Consider the following 18930-nt stretch of genomic DNA (forward strand, 5'->3'; position numbering starts at 1 on the left):
TAACTTTGAACTGATTTCTTTGCTCTACTGTTTTGAACTTGGTTCAGTTTGTAACTGCACTTATTTCATCAATGGTCAAAAAATTGATAGAATCTAGTCATCAGAGTAATATCTTCACTAACCTACTTATAATAATGCCCATTTCACATTGACACAATTGTAGATATGTGAAATATTAATCTGGAAGATAATCAACGATTGTTATCAGATAACATGCCTGTAAACGTGACGATTTCAAGCATGTTATCACCGAATATTTATGGTCGTGATTTTAATAATAATAGGAATAATAAAAGCAGATTATAATAGATAAACACTGCTTGGGTATTCATTGCTTATGAAGTAATTATCGGACTTTGTAAATTTCTTTGAATTTTGGATTTCCTCTTTCAAGCTTATAACAAGTTACAAGACAGTTATTCGTGCATAGGCCGAAACGAGTTAATTATAAGATAGGGTATGGCAGATCGGCATTCTTTTTTGTAATACCATAAGGTAAACATTAAATAGGGATTACAAAAAAAAATCGTATTCAAAAAGAGCATTCCCATAAGATTTTAGCAGAATGTCCTTAAAATAATTTCTTCCGAGAAACAATTGATCACCAAATGGGCACAAAACTCATTACTATTTCAAGAGAAAATGGCCGTCTGCTACAGAACAGACTTTACTATACCGTGTTGTTTCAATCAGATAAGCTCAAGAATCTTGAGATCATAAAGTTTCAACACTTAATGTGAGTGATGAGAGTCGAAAGGCTTTTACAAGTCAAATAAAACACCAACAAGCGACTTTCAGCCCTAAGTATAATACACAAGGATGATATTAGATCAGCACTCGACTTCACTACAGTCTGCCGCCTAGTAACACTGATGTTTGCCAACTATGGTGTAAACATGTCTATCAACAAGGCTGTACTTCCCGAAAGATAGACAGCTGTTATGTACCCACAGTTTTCTAATAGCAAGCTTTATGTAATAGGAAACGGATCTGACTAGATCTAACTTCAAATAACCATTTAACTAGTAACGATGTGTTTTGAATGGGCTTCAGTCAAATAGGCAAGGAAACTGAAGCACATGATCACTCTATGGCAATGGCTCTTATTGTTTGCTAGTGCAATAATTTATTTCAAATGATTTTATTGTTTAAAATTCCTCTCCCACACTTATTTCTCAACCACTTTATGAAGACCTGTAAATTACGCTGTTTCACTTAAATCATTACAGGTAAATGGTCAATTAATCGAAATTCCCAGTCGTACTGACAATATAAAAAACACTAATAAAAATTTGATTGAGTATGTATCACCGAAGGGCAAAACACAAGAAACCTAATCAAAAGTATAATGTACGATAACTCGTGTGTTCCGCCAATTGACTCGAGTATACACACTGGAACACAGATAATGGTGGCATACTAATCATCAGCCAGCTATCTGATAACACGGCCAGTGTAACAACACCTTTCGAAGTAAACACTGCCTTTTCAGTGGAAAAAACTACCAAATGACCTAGTGATAGCCTTTAACTGGCACTTAAAGTGATCAAAGTGGTGTTAGTGGACTGTGAAGTGCGAGATTGGAAGCGTGAGGTAAAGTGACCTGTATCATTTGATGTTATGTTAAGTACCGTGGATCAATTGTTTTGTGAAATAAGATTAGATTGTTAGGTTAGAAAGAACATTGTTTTTCCACATGTAGGTTTTTCAGTAAAATATATTTTCCTTCCATCTATTTCTGTATTATGCATCTTCACACCAACTTGACCTTGTTTGTTCAAATATATTCCGATATGCTTAGGATAAATTCAAAGGTTTTACTAAGTCGCCTTAAGCCGGCCGTGGTGGGTTCCTTGCGTAACTGAAAAATGTTGCAAAAAATCTAAATCGCTAGACTCGTAATATCAATCGTTATTCAGTAGATAATAATAAGGTTAAACTCTATCCTAAATGGGATGTCTAGGCCAAATAGAGGACTATGTCAAAGATTTTCAGTAAATCATTGTAAACAACAAAAAGGTGTGGTCATTAAGTAAGACTTGATATACATTTTTTAATCTCACACAATGGCCTTTAGTCTGTTTATAAACAGTCATGATACATGTACGAAGACGCTCTTTCTCACTCAGATCACACAAATGATTCTCCTACGCCGGGATCGAATCCGCGACTCGTCAAATACCTACAGTGAGTTTGGTTTGTCCGCCCTTTACCACCCGGCTTCTTTAAGATTGATTTCTGACAGTCGATAAGTACTACCTAAGCTGTAGAATTGATATAAGTAGCCTAATAAAAAAGGAGGCGCTAGGTACTCTGGGTTATTGTTTTTCAATCAAGTGTTAGAGATTGCCTCCTATTCTAACTATTTATTCAGGCCTAGTACTCTAACCACCGTTTACATTTAAGAGTTCTGTATCCACATAAAGGGTATCAACAAAACACCATTGCTAAGGCACCGATGTCTATCCGTTTGTCTATCTACCGATGGCTGTATATTATATGCCGTGAAAGCTAGACAGTAAAAAATTTAAGCAATGGTGTACTTCTGTTGCCATAACAACGAACTTTAAAACAAAGTCCTGGTGGAGGCAAAAGTTTGATGTGTACCCATCTTCTTTTGAAAAATAGTTCTAATTTGTATGGAACCCTCAGTGTTGTGGTCTGACTGGCACCTGGCCGGTTTATAGCGGTCAACAAAGATGACCCAGCCATTTATTGAGCCTTTAAGTAATAAGCAACAACTCTACCTTATTCTAATGGGCCTCAAAACCATTATTAAATGTTTACTCAGATCTTACCTTTTATTTAAGTTTAGATATTCACGCCAATCTATGCTATACTTATCTCTGACTAATGTTTTCCGAAAAAGGCAAATTTGTATTCATAATGACTAAAAAATCCTTTAAATATTCCTCCTTCCATCCTTTCTCAAATATTAAACAAACAATAATTTGTCTACTTGTCTTTCTTGTGTTCCTGAGGAAATTTATTATATATCTTTAGCGCGTCTTACCAAGTCACATTACTTCAATCTTTAACGGCAATAGGATCCCCTTTTATATAGGGAGATGATAGCCCTAAGTCACATGAGGTTTAGACCAATTTAGTGAGTACTCACAGTACAATTCGTGATAATAATAGAAAACATGTAAAAGGGAGATTCAACTTTATCCAGTATTACGCGCCTTCTCATTATTGTTTCCTTAACATGGACTTCTAGTTTATAAAAACTAGAAGTCCATGTTAAGGAAACAATGTTAATTGAATGAACGGTAATGTAAAAAGTACTTAAACGCTGTCGTTATCGTAATTATAATAGATTACAATCAGGTTATCTGTCATCCTTTCTTTTTAAGATCCTGTATAGATAAGGAACAGTGTTTCCTGGTTCTGATATTAAGTTTAGCAAACAATAATGCATTCGTTTATAATTATTTTATTAACAGTAATGTTTTTTCCAGAGTTATTAATATAAATGTTAGCGAAATCGTGCCCAAAGCCACTTTTCCAAGCGAAATATGTTGCATGGGCGTCAATTTTCCATTTGGACATATCCAATAATTTCTAAATTGAAACAAACACTTAATTTTAAATTTTAATTAAGTGAAGCTAACTTCGATATATGAAAACAGTAATAAAATCGGATAAGTAGGTGGTGAGTTCATCGCGCGCAAACAGACAAGAACACTAAAAAGTTCATTTATGAGTTAGGTATAGTTTGTAGACCATGCATTCTTTTAAAACATTGTTCATATCTCCGCCCTACGATATGTAGTATTTCGTACCTATAGTTTAGAAGCCACTTTCGTATGTAATATTTAACTGAAAAACCCTCACTGTCTCCGATAAAGCTAGGTAGGTATGACAATAATATACATACGTGCGGTGTCAAAGGCCGATTTAAAACAAATTCTGAGAAAAGGCGATTATTTTTGTCATTAATAAAGCTTTGCGATGGTAGAGCTACATTTTTCCCGTTTGAGGCACCTGGTATCTTAGAGAATCTTTTCTGACTTGGGTGGTCAGAGGGACATCCGAGATTTAAAGCAGTTCTCCACGGATAGATCTCTTTACCCGTTGCCTAGGACGGGATAAACGCATTTTCAATATACTGGAGTCTCCGGCAGTAGACCCAAACCCGACCACGTGCGTCCACCTTGCTAACACTGTAATTATTATCCATGAAGTAGAAAATTGTGTTGTCTTCCTAGAGATGCGAAATATAATTCTACGCGAATCGTTCTTATCAAAAGATAAGTCTTTAGTCATAGAACTAAGATAATGGCTTACGCATTTCTTGGTAGCCTACGTAAACGAAAGGAATTTTGATTAAAATATACGAAAACTGTCTGACAAGTCTCATTTACTTGAAATTGTCATGAATGAGAATCTTAACAAGGAATCAACGTGTGTCGAGCAGAGGCTGGACAAGCTTTAGTACAATCTCATTTCTTTTTTATATGATAAAAACAAGTACGAATAAATTTATATATTTAAACTAAGTTAAAAAAAATACTCAATTCTGGTTTGAGAGCTTGAACTTAAAGTTCAGAGAGATGCTAACACCAACAGCTCAAGCAATATTAATGCAGTGGTGGAAAAGAAAGCCGTCCGTATGCCTTGAAGACTTAAACAGTTCTACCATGCCATGTGTTGGCCCCAAAGAACCCACCAGGACCAGAGTATACATGATACAAGCTTAAAAATAATATCGTTGTAGCAAATTGTATCTAGGTGAGGATGCTGACGAAATAGTGCCGTATCAGTACCATGATTGCTTTACCATGTTCAGCAAGTTAAGATAAACAGACTGCTACAGTATCTCGGGAACAGTTCAAATCATCTTCCGATTATTTTGTTTTATCTTATCGTGGTCTGTTATCAAGCGTTTAGTGTCGCGGTACTGCCTGGTGGATAGTCACGTTTCTCTCGACGTCCTAATGTTTTAAGATGCTGTATTTGGGGTGAGTTCTTAAGGGTGGGATATGTAGACATAAGTCAAGGCATCCTTTGGTGAATTGTGTATATTTTTTTGGGTATTTTTGTGTGAAGTGGTGTGTGTATTTTGCGATACGGTAGTAAGTGTAGAATGATTCGCGTATGTGAGTTAGATTTAATATTATGTAACTGAAGGTAACTGAACTGTTATCCGATATTGAAAAGGCTAGAAATACATGTACTGAAATAACCTTTTTAAGTGTATGTGTACGAGATATTGTAGTGAGAAAGCCTTTACATCACACAAAAGATTATTTGGTGTTTTTGTTAGACAAGATAAGAAGTATCAAATAATTGAAATTAAATTTAAATTGATTTGTTATTTGACATAAGTCAGGAAAAAATAAATGATACATTTTTTACTTTATAAAGAAGTCCCTAACTGGCGAACAGAGACTCCATTTTTGTGATAAGAACAAATTTCACCTTTTTCCTAAGTGCTGCCTCTTAAAAGTACCTAACCAAGACTGGCGCCGCGGATCCAAGGTCTACCTATTGTATTTGATTGTAGATTTAACTATAATTAAAGTAATGTGGCAATGACGAAAATAAATCTGTATCATATTGTTTAAATACCGTATAACTCACATTGTAAAAATACTATCAACTTCCTTATTTTATTGCATTGAGACCAATCCAAGAACCTAATAAAATATTGTGTAAATGAATGTTCACCTCAAAGCAGGCCAATTTTCAAAAGTGGAGTCAATTTTACGGCAAGACGTAAAATTCAGTAATATACGCAGGTAAAATCCTTAAAGTTTTTGGCTCATTATACAAGAAGAAAGGTGACCTCAAACCACAATTGCCATACAAACTCCTAGAGGCATATAGGAATTTGTTGTTGGACATTGGGGAACAAACTCGCCAGGTGTTAAAGACTTGGTTGCGTCGTGATCAGATGGAAACATTCAAAAGAAAATTCCAAAGAGTTTTCTTTCATAACCAGTTGGTTATCACAATTGTGAAACGTTGTGGAACGTAAGGTTGTAAGTTAACCGTGAGATAAGATGTGAGATTAAACGCAGAGATTACAAAGTAACCGGTATCTGTGTGCCTTACATTGTTACATTTCAGTAGCTGTTCGTATGCGATACCAAATAAATAAGGAAGTGTAATAAAGGTAGCAAAGTCAAGATTTTACTGAAATAGGAAATTGTAGCATACAGTGTATTCATACTATCATCAACGTAGACTTGACGGATAGACGAGTGGTTAAGGTCACCAAGCCATAACTATTGCACGCAACGTGTAATGGGTTCAATTACCGCAAAGGACAAGCATTTGATAACAATGCAATGATGCAAATGAAGCAACGATAAACTGATTACTTAGGTACAAAAATTGCGACAAGAAAACCATATTCTGTCTATTTAATACTGGTATGTATTATCGATATCGAGAATCGAATAATATCGAATTATAACATACTCTATGCGTTTATCTAGATAAAAGTAAAACATTCTTAAATAATGAAACGGCATACTCATGCGTATAAATTATCGGAATTGCCCGACTAGTTTCAGACCCAGCCGGAGCCTTTAATCATGAACTGACGCGGCGGGGTCGCGGGTCGACTCGCGGCCCTGCCCGCCGCGTCGATAATGCATCATTCTCACGATAGTGACTGTCAAAATAAAAGTGAAACATTTTTGAAAATTATCGTATCTTGAAATAAAACCTCCACTGTAAAAACTATTTTCTATTCTCCCCTATTTTTCTGTCAGAAATGTCAACCAAGTGTTTTCGAAGAGGACACTGGCTGCGATCAGCTGTTATTCATTGCTATTTTAAAATTTGTTATACCGTGCAGGAGTACGGCGTGAGTCCAGATGAGGCTGACCAGCTCCACCCTGATCCATGGCTGAGGGGACGTGGCACAGGATCCGAAGGATCGTGCAGAGGAAACGAGCGTTTGAAGCTGAACAAGTGGACCGCAACAATCTTAAGAGGTGAACTTGAGTTTTTGGAACTATTAGGGATATTTCTCCATCGACGATTTTACTAAAATGGTAAACGAGCTATTGCCTGCGCTGTAATGTTAGTAAATAGGTAACAGTTTCATATTAAGGATCTTCAGTCAAGTTTGTTCAAGAAACACTGTTCGTTTTTTTTTCTACCAGTTTACAAAAGGAGAAGGCTCTAAATATTGTTTTTATGTTTGAACTTAGGATTGGATGTTCTGATTTACTTGATTCTCTTTTCATTCAACGTGGAGTAGCTGTAATTTGGAACCATTAAAAATTCATCGGTCGGATGAAGACGGTCAGAAGTCAGTTATACTTATATTTTTGTTGTTAAAAAATTAGGTAGAGTCATTTTACTTGCAAGCACATGCCAAGCGCGTACTAAAGAAAGTTTCTATACAGGAACAGTGACAAAAAGTGGCATTTTTTTGGTAATGCTCAGCCTTATCATTTCTGGCCTTTATTTCTAGATGCCTGAACTGCTTGGACCTGACGGCGCTGGGCGTGGGCAGCACGCTGGGCATCGGCGTCTACGTGCTGGTGGGGGCGGTGGCGCTGAAGATCGCCGGGCCCTCCATCTTGCTGTCCTTCCTCATCGCCGCTCTCACATCGCTATTTGCAGGTGACTGGTTTATTCTGCTTTTTTATGGACAACTTTCCGGCTTAATTATTACAACCGTAGTCAACCTTTTTATAGTGCTACAAAGACTTTTTTGTCATGGGAGCTGCACATTACAATAGGAGCTAAAATTAAAATGGTTTACTGTAAATTTGTAAGTGCAGGAGGGCCGCAGGTCATATACAGCTGGTCAATTACAACGGTTTAACGAATATCGAAGGACCCGTTACAACCGCCATTTATTTATTTGAGCTGCAGTGACGTAGGCTGGTATTTATTAAAGATTGTTTTATAAACCATACCGCAAACAAAACTCTTTTAATTTTCCGGGTCCTATTCAAGTTGTTGCCCAATGAACTGATGACCTAAGGTGACTGCCTCAGACCGGGGACCGCCAGAGTGCCACAATTTGGGTGAGACCTATATCAGGCAGTAAGCCACAATAGGCTGATTTGATTGATTGGTTGATTTAAGATGTTTATGAAGATAGTGTTCCAAAAATTTTATTTCTAATGCGAAATATTTAACTGAACGTCATTTTTTAATATTTACTTCGTTTATACTCGTACGTATGATATGTAAATATATCTAAAATAAAAGGAAATGCACAGCTCTGGCGCCGGCGCACCCACTTTAAATACCTTATTGTGTTTATAACTGAGAATGATAGATAAACAACAACAACTTGATAATAGGTGATTACTATATTATCTTTAACATGCAGATGTAGAATACTACTATTATAATAGTTGAGTATCGAAATAGCTTTCTTTAGTTACTTAACGAGAAAGTACTAATGAAATGTAAGGTAATTCCTTCTTTTGCATATTTTTTCATTACTTGTTATCTTACCGGCTAGAACTTTGCCATTGCCAATATCGAAATGATATTGGCAATGGCAAAGTTGGCTATTTGGGGAATACCTTCTGTCCTGGCAAGACCTCACTCTATATTACCTCTGACCTCATTCTATATTATCTACCTCTTTTCTTGTCAGTTTAAATGCACTGCCAAGTAGTCGCATTGTTTCTATGTGCTTGTTTACACTTCTAAAAGTCCACATAATAATATGTATGTCGCCTATCACTTCAGCCTCGTCACCCTTCAGGAATTATTGTTATCAATCATGATTTGATTGCTTGATGTTATCGCTAATATACCAATTTCAGTAGATATACAATATACATTTTTGTATAATATATTGTTGATTTATATTAATTATTTTATATTAACATGTGTTTTTGTCAGTGATTGGTAGAAATCAAAATGTGCCGCCGGGTTTACAGAGTCATGCGATGATGATTATATCTGCAGAAATAATTGATTGCTTGCATAAATGATAATAGTTAAGTACGTTTTATGCGTGCGTTTTATTTAGCGCGTCTTTTCTTGTCAAAATTAGGTGCAATTGTTGGCGTATCACGCCTAAAACCTAGATAACAAATTTTGATGAATAACCAAGGAATTTAAAAAATACTCCAAAACAGAATGTTATAATATAATATCCAATCAATTGAAAAATATTCAATACACAAATTAAACTGTTTTAAAATTAATCGTCCTTTTAGTACCCCTGAACTTTTTTCACCTTTATCTGGTCTGAAACGTAACCCCAATTTGGGAATATATTACTAAAACATCTCCCTATCGAAATACCTAAACGATGCTTTGTCTGATGGTGTCATGTCTCCTATTCCAGCTCTATGCTATGCTGAGCTGGGTGCGCGGGTGCCGCTCGCGGGATCAGCCTTCATATACACGTACGTGACTGTCGGTGAACTGGTGGCCTTCATGGTGGGTTGGAACAACATATTGGAGTTCATATTCGGTGAGTCTTGGGGATCCTGTTTGGTGCTTATAAACTCTTCATGAAATGGAAATCATTTATGTGCCAATAGTGTAGGTAACATTTATGGAGAGTCCCGTTTCATTCTAGGTTGATTTTACTGGCATGCGTTAGCTCAAATCATTATAAGCCGTAAATTTCTATTTGGCTATATCGTAATGATTACTCTTACATGTTGTTCCTAAGTTCTATATAGGGTAAAGTTTTAGGACATGATTAAAAAAAAAAGTAAAGACGACATGAATTCGTTAATTTGAGGAATCTTCTTTGTTTCCACGCCTATAACTTTATAAGCTCATAGTGCGTTTAACCTAGTAAAAATAAAAATACGTACCTAAATGAAATATATCTCTATATTCCAGGCTCAGCGAGTGTGGCCCGAGGTCTAAGCTCGTACATTGATGCTGTGACTGACCACGCCATCTCCAGTTGGTTCCTCAAGGCCATGCCCATCTCGGGCTCCTACCTGTCACCTTACTTCGATCTCTTCTCGTTCTTGTTCGTTTTGGCAATGGGAGGTATGCACCTTGCTCTCATTCACATATCCTGATATGCATCCAGCGATATCTAAAGAAGCTCGTGATCTTTATTTGGCTCTGGAAAAATCACAAACATCACAAAAATCGGCAATGTGCGAGTGGACAAAAAGAGAAAAAAAGATTAAATAAACCGTCGAAAAATATATCAAATAATTTGTCACCAAAGCAAGCTAAAAATTTTAATTAAAAAAAAACGAGATTCGAACCATAGGTTCGAAGAAGTGAATCAGTTTTGTTATGAATGCGTCTAAATCGAAAGTCAGAGATGATGTGGTTCAATTCCTGATTCACTCCTTCATTAGCATCGAGTCACGATTATCGCAAGCTACATAACTGATTCAGACCAAGGGTCTACCACCGGCATCTAAAGTTAGGCTATTGTAGTGAGATCTACGGTTCCTACTGCTCTGTGTTACTTCCACGGTCCTACTTGTGGTGGTGGTAGACCCCTAGAGCTTCCTATGTTATTGTTAGTCACGAGTGTTTGTTTTGCGCAGTCTTGTTGGCGTTCGGCGTGCGCGAGTCGGCTCGAGTGAACAACGTGCTCTCGTCTCTCAACCTTCTCGTCATCATATTTGTTATCACCGCTGGAGCGTTCAAAGGTGAGTAAAAATCGATGTTTTATTTTTAAACGGTTACTGTTCTGATATGACGGAACTCAAATTTTAAAATATTGCTGCTAAAGCTTTTGTGAAATAAGTCAGTTTTAATACAAAAGATTATCAAAATTAAAATAAAAAGATATCCGATATTTGCTACTTTCGTTTTATAAAATCTCAATATTTAATTGATTTTTTGTAGAATTTAAATTGGCTTTTCGTATCCATAGGCTAAAAAATTAACCCTATTACTAAGGATTCGAAGCTTGACCGTTCCTCTGTTACAAGGCTGTATCGTATGAATTATATGAATGTGATAGCTAGATTGCAGATTTTTTAATAGATGATGTATTTTTGATGGAGCTATAACACCAAATATAAGAGTTGAGGTTAAGCCACGTTTTGTACGGTCATTGATCAAGTGTCCACTTCTCGGTAACTTTCGACTGAGCGACTTCTTAAATCCGTGTGACTACTATGTTCCAGCGGACCCCAACAACTGGTTCATCCCGGCGGACCAGGTGCCGGCGGGCTACGGCTCCGGCGGTTTCTTCCCGTACGGCGTGTGGGGCACGCTCAAGGGTGCCGCCGTGTGCTTCTATGGATTCGTTGGCTTTGACGTCGTCAACTCTTCTGGTGAAGAAGTCAGTATATTGACTCTTATTTTTAATTAAGTCTTTTTTGTCGACTAGAAGCATTTCTTTATTGATGTTCTCACGGTTTTACTTCGAGCGGCGATAAAATTTTAATCAAGTTTTTGTTACGATACTGATGATTTCCTTTCTAAGTTTTTGTATACACATTTTATCTCAAGCGTATCTTTTAAATCAAAACTAAACAAAAGTCTAAAGGAAACTTTAATATCTATCTCAAAGTATAATATATTATATGACACCCAGTGTTCTGAATTTTCAACTGTCCAGGATTAAACAAATATTGTTCTTATTAAAGATTCAACAGAATCTGACCTTGACCTTTGACCTTGTATATTTACATTGCAGGTGAAAGAGCCGCGGAGGACAATACCGATAGCGATCCTGTCCATCCTGTCGATAGTGTTCACAGTGTACGCCGGAGTCAGTATTGTGACCACCATGATGGTCCCCTATTATAACATGGTAAATGCATTTCGTAGTTAACAATGCTAAGAATATTCATGGTAGATTTGCAAGCATTCTTTTATTTCCGCATTCAAAAATTTAGATGGCAATATTTCAGTGCTGTGATTATAACAGCACTTTTGTTTTTTTTTTTGTTCTTTGACTGACTCTAAAATTTAGCAAAAAGTTAAGTATTTTTAAGTACATATTTGCACCATTTTGTGATTTCTGATTTGTGGTCCATTAATTTTGGTATCTAATGGATTCCACCCCTTTAAATACAATTTGTTCCCACTCAAGCTGTCTTTGGCTTACATCAGGGCATGACATAATAATTCTTTGTAACATTGCAGACAGCAGTGGCCGCAGTGTCATCCGCGTTCAGAGCTGTCGGCTGGGAGTGGGCGCGCTGGGTAGTCACTGCTGGCGCTGTCTTGGGAATATCTACCAGGTAATAATGGTTACCATATTGGATAACAGTTATTTTTTAGATTTACTATTCAATTAGCCTATGTAGGTATTTTTAGGTATGTTTAGTTATTGATATTCGATAATTGTATGTTAAGGAAGTATTCAGAAGATATCCAAGAGCCTCAGAAATATCCGAAGTAGCCGAGATTTATAATAATAAAATGTTTTTGCTTCCAGTTTGTTCGGTGCATTATTCCCGCTGCCCCGGCTGCTGTACTCCATGGCGTCTGACGGGCTCTTCTTCCACTGGTTCTCTAAAGTCAGCAAGAACAACCAATCACCTCTCATAGCAACCGTTATACCGACAGCTGTCATTGGTAAGTTTGGGCTTCTTGCAATATTAAAACCACAACCCGGTTGGAAATTTGTTATAAATCCCTTTATTATAAATCTTTGGAATGATGCATCATTTATTTTTGTTTGAATATAAAGAAATCAGCTCTATACTTTGTCTATATACTAGTTATTTTTTCATATAATTTTACGAAACTGTGATACACAATAATCTTAACCTGTATTGACTGTAAGAGGTATTTTTTAAGTTCCAAGTCACATAATTATTCCTGTTACGTGACGATTAAAGTTCGTGATTCCGATTCCAGCGTTGTTAGCGGCTCTCCTGGAACTGGAACAGCTGGTGCTCATGATGTGCATTGGAACTCTGGGCTCCTACACCATCGTAGCTACGTGTGTTGTTATTTTAAGGTAATGATATGGTTTCCTCAGATAATAAATTGAGGACAAATGATTTTCAAATGCATAACTAGAGCCATAGTATCAAGGCATTTCCTCAAAGTGGTCATAAATGAACTAAATATAGATTTATAAACTTAAAAGTAGACGTTTTAAATTTTCTTTATTGTAATACTAGATGTTGCCCGCGACTTCGTCCCCTTGGGTAGAAGATATAAGTTATGATTTATACCTGCCCTGTTTTTTTTTCACATTTTCTATTGTATCTTCGCTCCTATTAGTCGCAGCGTGATGGTTTATAGCCTAAAGCCTTCCTCGATGAATGGTCTATTCAACACAAAAAGATTTTTCAAATTTGGACAAGTAGTTTCTAAGATTAGCGCGTTCAAACAAACACGTGTCCCCAATATTTTTGGCACATTGTTTTGTCACTTCAAAGGTGACACCTGAGATTTAGTAATTTCTATTTCAGGCATATGAAACAATGTGCAAGTATAAAGTCATAATTGCACGCGCACGTTCCCCTGAAATGTTTATAAATTACTAAAGAAAAGGTATAAATATACCTACATTAAAATCCCAAGAACTACAAGTTATATGTGACTTTAAACATTTCCTGCCTTCCAGATACCGCTCATACTCGGTGCCGGAGTTGAAACTAGGCTATATGAAACAGGTGACTGGCCGCGGGGACAAAGTAGCCACGCGGACTTCTTCAGTAGTCATCAACTTTGCTATGTGCCTGTACAGTAAGTTTACTTTGCTGATTTAATATCATAGCAAATATTCGCTTATAAGAAACCAGTTGATTTCTTAAAGTTTTTATTTCGTTGTCTGTTTTCCTGTTGTCTGTTAATCGGATTGTAATCAAATGTGCAAGTTGATATTGACCCACTTCCCGGTTTTCGTTTGAACTGGAATTATGCGATGACATAGAGCTGGTCTGATTCTGGAGCTGGAAGGTAGCCATAGAGCCTCCACTCAAAAAAGCAGCGAAAATTGCCCCTATAATAGGTTTTGATCCTCGAGATTAAATACCTACCACTGTACTATTGACGTTATATCGAGTTGCCCTTGTTTCAGTATGCCTGTGTATAGCCATAGCCGTGGTCTGTCTCCACACATCGAAGCCACTAATTCCAGGTATCATACTCCATATCCTGGCAATCATAGTCGTGCTCGTCATGGCGCTGCAGCCTGCCAGTGATGACGAGATATCATTCAAGGTTTGTGTTTTTCCTTCTTTTTGTAGTATTATTCCTATTACATATTTTATTAATAACGATTTCAAATTTTGTTTCCAGACGCCTCTAGTGCCGTTCATTCCTTGCCTCAGCATATACGCAAACGTGCATCTAATGGTTGTTATTAATTATCACACATGGATAAGAATTGGAATTTGGATATTGTTAGGTAAGTGAAAAAGATGCCCGGGATTATGATGAAATGTTCTTTGCTGAAATGATGGAATTATTTGTTTATGTTTGCAGGTATCCCAATTTACTTCATATGCCTCTTCTGCTATGAGCAAAAGGCTGGCAGAAGCAAACCTGATGCATACAGCAAGCCATACTCGGGTAAAAATGCTAACGGCAAAGCACCTGTTATTGTACAAATAGTGGTGGAGTCTCCCACCCCACCTGATACATTAGCTCGTTCTGCGGACCCTGAGGACCGACATGACCATGTTCAGAAGATACACAACGAATTACAAGACAAAGATGTCGGAGGAAGCAAAGTCGAAGACGTTATAATACAAAATATACAAATCGAGAATAACGAAGAGAAAGAAGCAAAAATAATAGACTTGTTGGATCAAGTTCTGCAAGCTGAAGAAGATACATACGGAGAAGTGATAAGTTTAAAAGAAATAAAAGAAGACGATAAGGATACTACAGTTAATGAAGGTAGCATACCTCATAGAAAGTCTTTAAGCGAGCTTTCCGACGCAGGGTCCGATGCATCCAATAATCAAGTTTTATCCAAATATGACGTAGTTGCTCAAGTACACCGAGAAGATTTGCCTAAGGTAAGCGAAGAAGAAGAAAAGGTAGACGGTAATGAAGACTTCCCTAATTATGATGATGAGGAAATAACTGCATTTAACGAAAGTGACGAAACGAATTCACGAACAGATGAATCCGGATATTCAGATACGATTGACAGACCCGCTTTGAGTGAACTAGTTGAAGATAACGATGTTCCTTTTATTCCGCCCCCACCACCGCCGCCTCTAGATGAGAATTATTTTAAAGCATCTACTCCTCCTACTAACTTTAAGAAATTCAATACAGTAATACCTAGATATCCACAACTAGAAGTAGAAGACGAGGAAGCTGACGAGCCTCGAGTAAGTATCACTTCAAATAATTCGCAAGGTGATGCCAACATGAGGTTTGGTAGCGACAGACAAATTAAGTTCATGTCCAAGTTAAACAATATATTCCAAAAATCTATAGTTCCTAATGAAGAAGAGGAACCCAGACAGCGGTCGCTCTCAACAGGAAATGTTTTAGCGAACACAGAGTTATCAGCAATACGAGATCGGCCATCAATGTTTTTAGAATTAAAGAAGGAACTATTATCAAGGGATCCTGCACAAATTTTACGTGCCGTCAATACAGAGGAAAAGGCACCAGAACCTATAACAATCCCAGTTCCAGAAAATGTAGAAGAAGAAGAAGAGGAAGAAGATACATCATTAAGTAGAGAAGATTTAAAGAATAAGTTAGAAAATATATTCGCGGTTGGTGGTCCGCAGCTTTTGAAGCCAAGACTAAAGAAATCAGATGCGACGACGCCAGAAGAAGCATCTCAAACAGACCAATCCAGTACAGAGAGTATACCAAAACTACCCAAGATGGATAAAAACGATACTTTGAAACGACAAAAAGACAACTTTAGTAAAGTATTAAACTCTTTTCGATTAAGTATGAACAAAGATGACTCAGACGTGTATTAAAATAGTGATATTAAGTGAAGCAGTACAAGATGGCAGCTATTGATCAAAATAAGTGATTTAATTTAAGTTTGAGATCACAATTTAAAACTTTTGGACATTTTGTTAATGCAGGATGTATAACTAGTCGTATTGTAAGTGCCTTTTTTGTATAAATATTTATACGACATATCATTTTTTAATACATGTAGCATTTTAGTACGAGTTATAAAATAGTTTATGAAAAAAGTCTGTGTTTGAAGCAACATTGTATAAACCTACGGATTTTTGGCACTAGAATCAAGATACAATTCATTCTAAATTTGCTTGTGATCTAACAATAGAGGGTAATTGAAATTATTTATACAAAATAATAACTTTGAAATATCGTCATGTCATTGACTTCGTTTCAATTCGAGGCCCAATGGAATAACATGTTACTTTCGAGTTATGTAATTAAATGTATATTGTTGACTAGTTCTACAGAACTGAAGTATTTCTATTATAATGTAAATATTTGTGAATTTGTACAGTTTTCATGAATTTTAGCATTAAGCAGTGTTTTCATATCATGATCAGTAAGACTGATGGGTCCATGTAAGCAACTCGATAAATTGAACTGTGTTTCAAGAGTGTATGTAGATGCATTTGTAATAAAGTATGTATTTAAGTTTTAGCTTGTGATTTAATTTACTCGGAACTCCTTCTTATAACATCAACTGATGATGGTTCACTTACAATTAATAATTTGCAAAGATCAGCTTTGCATCGAATTTAGAAAACATTTACATAAAAGAAGTCTTCATCATGTAGGTTGAACCTAAACTCACGTCTACAATAATTAGTTTTCCTACCCTTAAATAATAATTTAACAACTTCGGCAAGAACAAAAGTTTATTTAATACTAAAATGAAGCCACCGGGTATTTATAATAATTTTAATAAAACAACAACTCGTATAAAATGTGCCGTGACACTGTGTGTAGTGCGGCGGCTAGGTCATGGTCTCGCGCTTGTACAGCTCCTGTATCAGGTCTCTGAGCTCCATCTCCTTCATGCAGCCTAGCAACAGCTCGTCGATGATCTGTTCCGATATACTATGGATTGAAAGATTTATATTAATCATCTGGAGTATTTTGTTTAAGTAAAATTAGATATATTGTGGCTTAAAGGTAGAAATAAAAAAAGAAATCCTCCATAAAGAGGCGCCTAGTAAGTACGCTGGTTGTTCCTTACAATATAGCTTATAAGAAGTAGCTCTTATGGGGGCTCTACTTTATACATCCAAATATCTATGTAACTCTATGTATCCAAAGCCTGAGTAGCCTATCTATGAATCCAAACTCTTTATATGCAAAGCTTCTTGTCAAAAATAAGTATCAAAACCGATATAATCACCACTTGAACATTTTTTAGTAGGCACAGAAAACTGCATAGCATAAACAACGTTGTATCTTATTAAAGGCCTCCTACAGAAAAAAGATGAGCAACAAACACTACACTGGCATTTGCTATTATTACATCACTAGCGATTTATGATGAGGATATTATTAATAATATTATTGAATACAGGGGTCGTAATATTTTACAACGGCTAGACTGTGGGGATGACTCAAGACGCAGATCTATGACGTCATTTTTGGCCCCTTGGTCTCCCCTATGTAACAGTCTGTTGCGTCATGTGATATCTTAGGGTGGTTTATGAGTTTGAGATGTTATAATGTATACTCAAGTTGGTATGATTTGCTTTGTAATTATGGAAGGAAGTTTTTGTAAATAAAAGTTGAGAAGCCAAAAGATGACAGATGAAAATTTTAGATGTACCATCTAGGCGTCTGAGTAAGACGACATATTTTACTTGGTCTTAATTACTTATTTTTTATCTAGCCCACTGTGTCCCACAGCTGGGTAAAGGCCTCCCCCAAATCCTTCCACGATTCTCTATCCTGAGTCTCATGGAACCAGCCCAAATTACTTATAAAGGAAGAAAAACATTCCAGCTCTAGAAAGAACTTATTCCCATCAAAGTGAAATAGCATCTAACAATTATTCGCAAAATTTTAATCAGTCCTACCTTCCAATCATCTCCCAAGGCTTGCCGAATACGCTGTTGGCGTACAGCGAGCTGGTGAGCATGTGCTGCACGAACTTGGTGCGGTACTGGAACATCATGTCGGTGGTCTTCTCCGCGATGTTGAAGGTCAGCCGGTAGCGGTCCGGGCCGCGGGCTGACGATGGCTTCTGGAACAGCGGCTTAGGAACCTTCTTCTGAATTGTCTCTTCTAGTATCTGTGAAAGAAAGAGTTATACTAAGTTAAAGTTAGGGCTAAAGGGTAAAGTCACCTTAACATAAGAATAATATTGAAAAAAATGCGTAATTTTTTTAAGTTACACCCTAAAAGCGTTACAAAAATATGCAGAAATTATTATAAAATCAATGAGATCAATGAAATTGTGCTAGTTACTTACTCTGAGCAACTGCGGCGTACTCGGCTGTCGAGGACTGCTGCCGTTGATGTACAGCAACTGAGCATTCTTGCTCCCCGTCACACGCTCTGCCCTACAAGTACAAACAAACACATTTTTGGAACTACCTCGTTTTAAATATTTACTGTCGTTGTACGGGAACATCACGATACGCTTTGGAACTAATATTAGCTGTACACTCACATTTTATAACGCGACGTCCTATACATATGTAAGTGTTAAAGCATAATGTAACTAGGATCGAACAATAAACTCTTTAGTAATTAAGGGATAAGATATTAGGAGCATACCAAATTATCAGTGGTATTGTATGCAATAATCTTGAAACATGCGAAGATTTTGCTTACTTAAAAGTGTTCAGAAAGTTAACTATTGAAATAAAATATATTCGTTCCAATTAATAAAATCGGAACTGTAACAGTTTACCAAGATGATGACACTTGCTTAGAAACGTGACGAGCAATCATTTCGAGGACCTATTCATTGTGCTGGTGATAAACTTCAATTGTGCACATAATGATACGCGAGTGCAAGCACGAGTGCCAGTATGCAGGTCAACAATTAGCAAATATTGGTTGATAAACGTAGATTTTCTTACAAAGTAATGTTTTTAATTCATTTAAAAAAATAACATAACTTTTTTATATTAAGCGAAACGCATTTAAGTCCAAACA

General features: G+C 36.6%; 2 protein-coding genes across 8 annotated transcripts in view; one reads left to right on the forward strand and one right to left on the reverse strand.

Moving 5' to 3' along the window:
* Window positions 1-1442: 1442 nt before the first annotated feature.
* Window positions 1443-16446, forward strand: LOC113498632 (cationic amino acid transporter 2-like). 2 transcript variants are annotated; one of them, XM_026878717.1, is made up of 15 exons: window positions 1443-1593; window positions 6812-6950; window positions 7436-7587; window positions 9284-9412; window positions 9793-9948; window positions 10467-10571; window positions 11055-11212; window positions 11570-11686; window positions 12022-12119; window positions 12317-12456; window positions 12742-12844; window positions 13460-13581; window positions 13916-14058; window positions 14137-14245; window positions 14323-16446. In XM_026878717.1, the coding sequence occupies exons 2-15, from the start codon at window positions 6859-6861 to the stop codon at window positions 15792-15794; spliced, it is 3096 nt and encodes a 1031-aa protein (XP_026734518.1). In that variant the 5' UTR covers window positions 1443-1593; window positions 6812-6858; the 3' UTR covers window positions 15795-16446. The 2 variants fall into 2 exon arrangements, with proteins under 2 accessions (XP_026734518.1, XP_026734519.1); XM_026878718.1 differs by lacking the exon at window positions 1443-1593 and adding an exon at window positions 4731-4964.
* A 247-nt stretch (window positions 16447-16693) lies between these two features.
* LOC113499027 overlaps window positions 16694-18930 on the reverse strand; it is a 47623-nt gene continuing 45386 nt past the window's right edge. For all 6 annotated transcript variants that reach the window (XM_026879345.1, XM_026879344.1, XM_026879342.1 and 3 more), the window contains exons 18-20: window positions 18239-18329; window positions 17844-18058; window positions 16694-16866 (exon numbers count right to left, since the gene is read on the reverse strand). In XM_026879345.1, coding sequence (XP_026735146.1) covers window positions 16764-16866; window positions 17844-18058; window positions 18239-18329 — 409 coding nt within the window. In that variant the 3' untranslated portion in view covers window positions 16694-16763. The remainder of the gene's footprint in view (window positions 16867-17843; window positions 18059-18238; window positions 18330-18930) is intronic.

Source organism: Trichoplusia ni, chromosome 11 (assembly GCF_003590095.1).
Source record: "Trichoplusia ni isolate ovarian cell line Hi5 chromosome 11, tn1, whole genome shotgun sequence".
Classification (NCBI taxonomy): domain Eukaryota; kingdom Metazoa; phylum Arthropoda; class Insecta; order Lepidoptera; family Noctuidae; genus Trichoplusia; species Trichoplusia ni.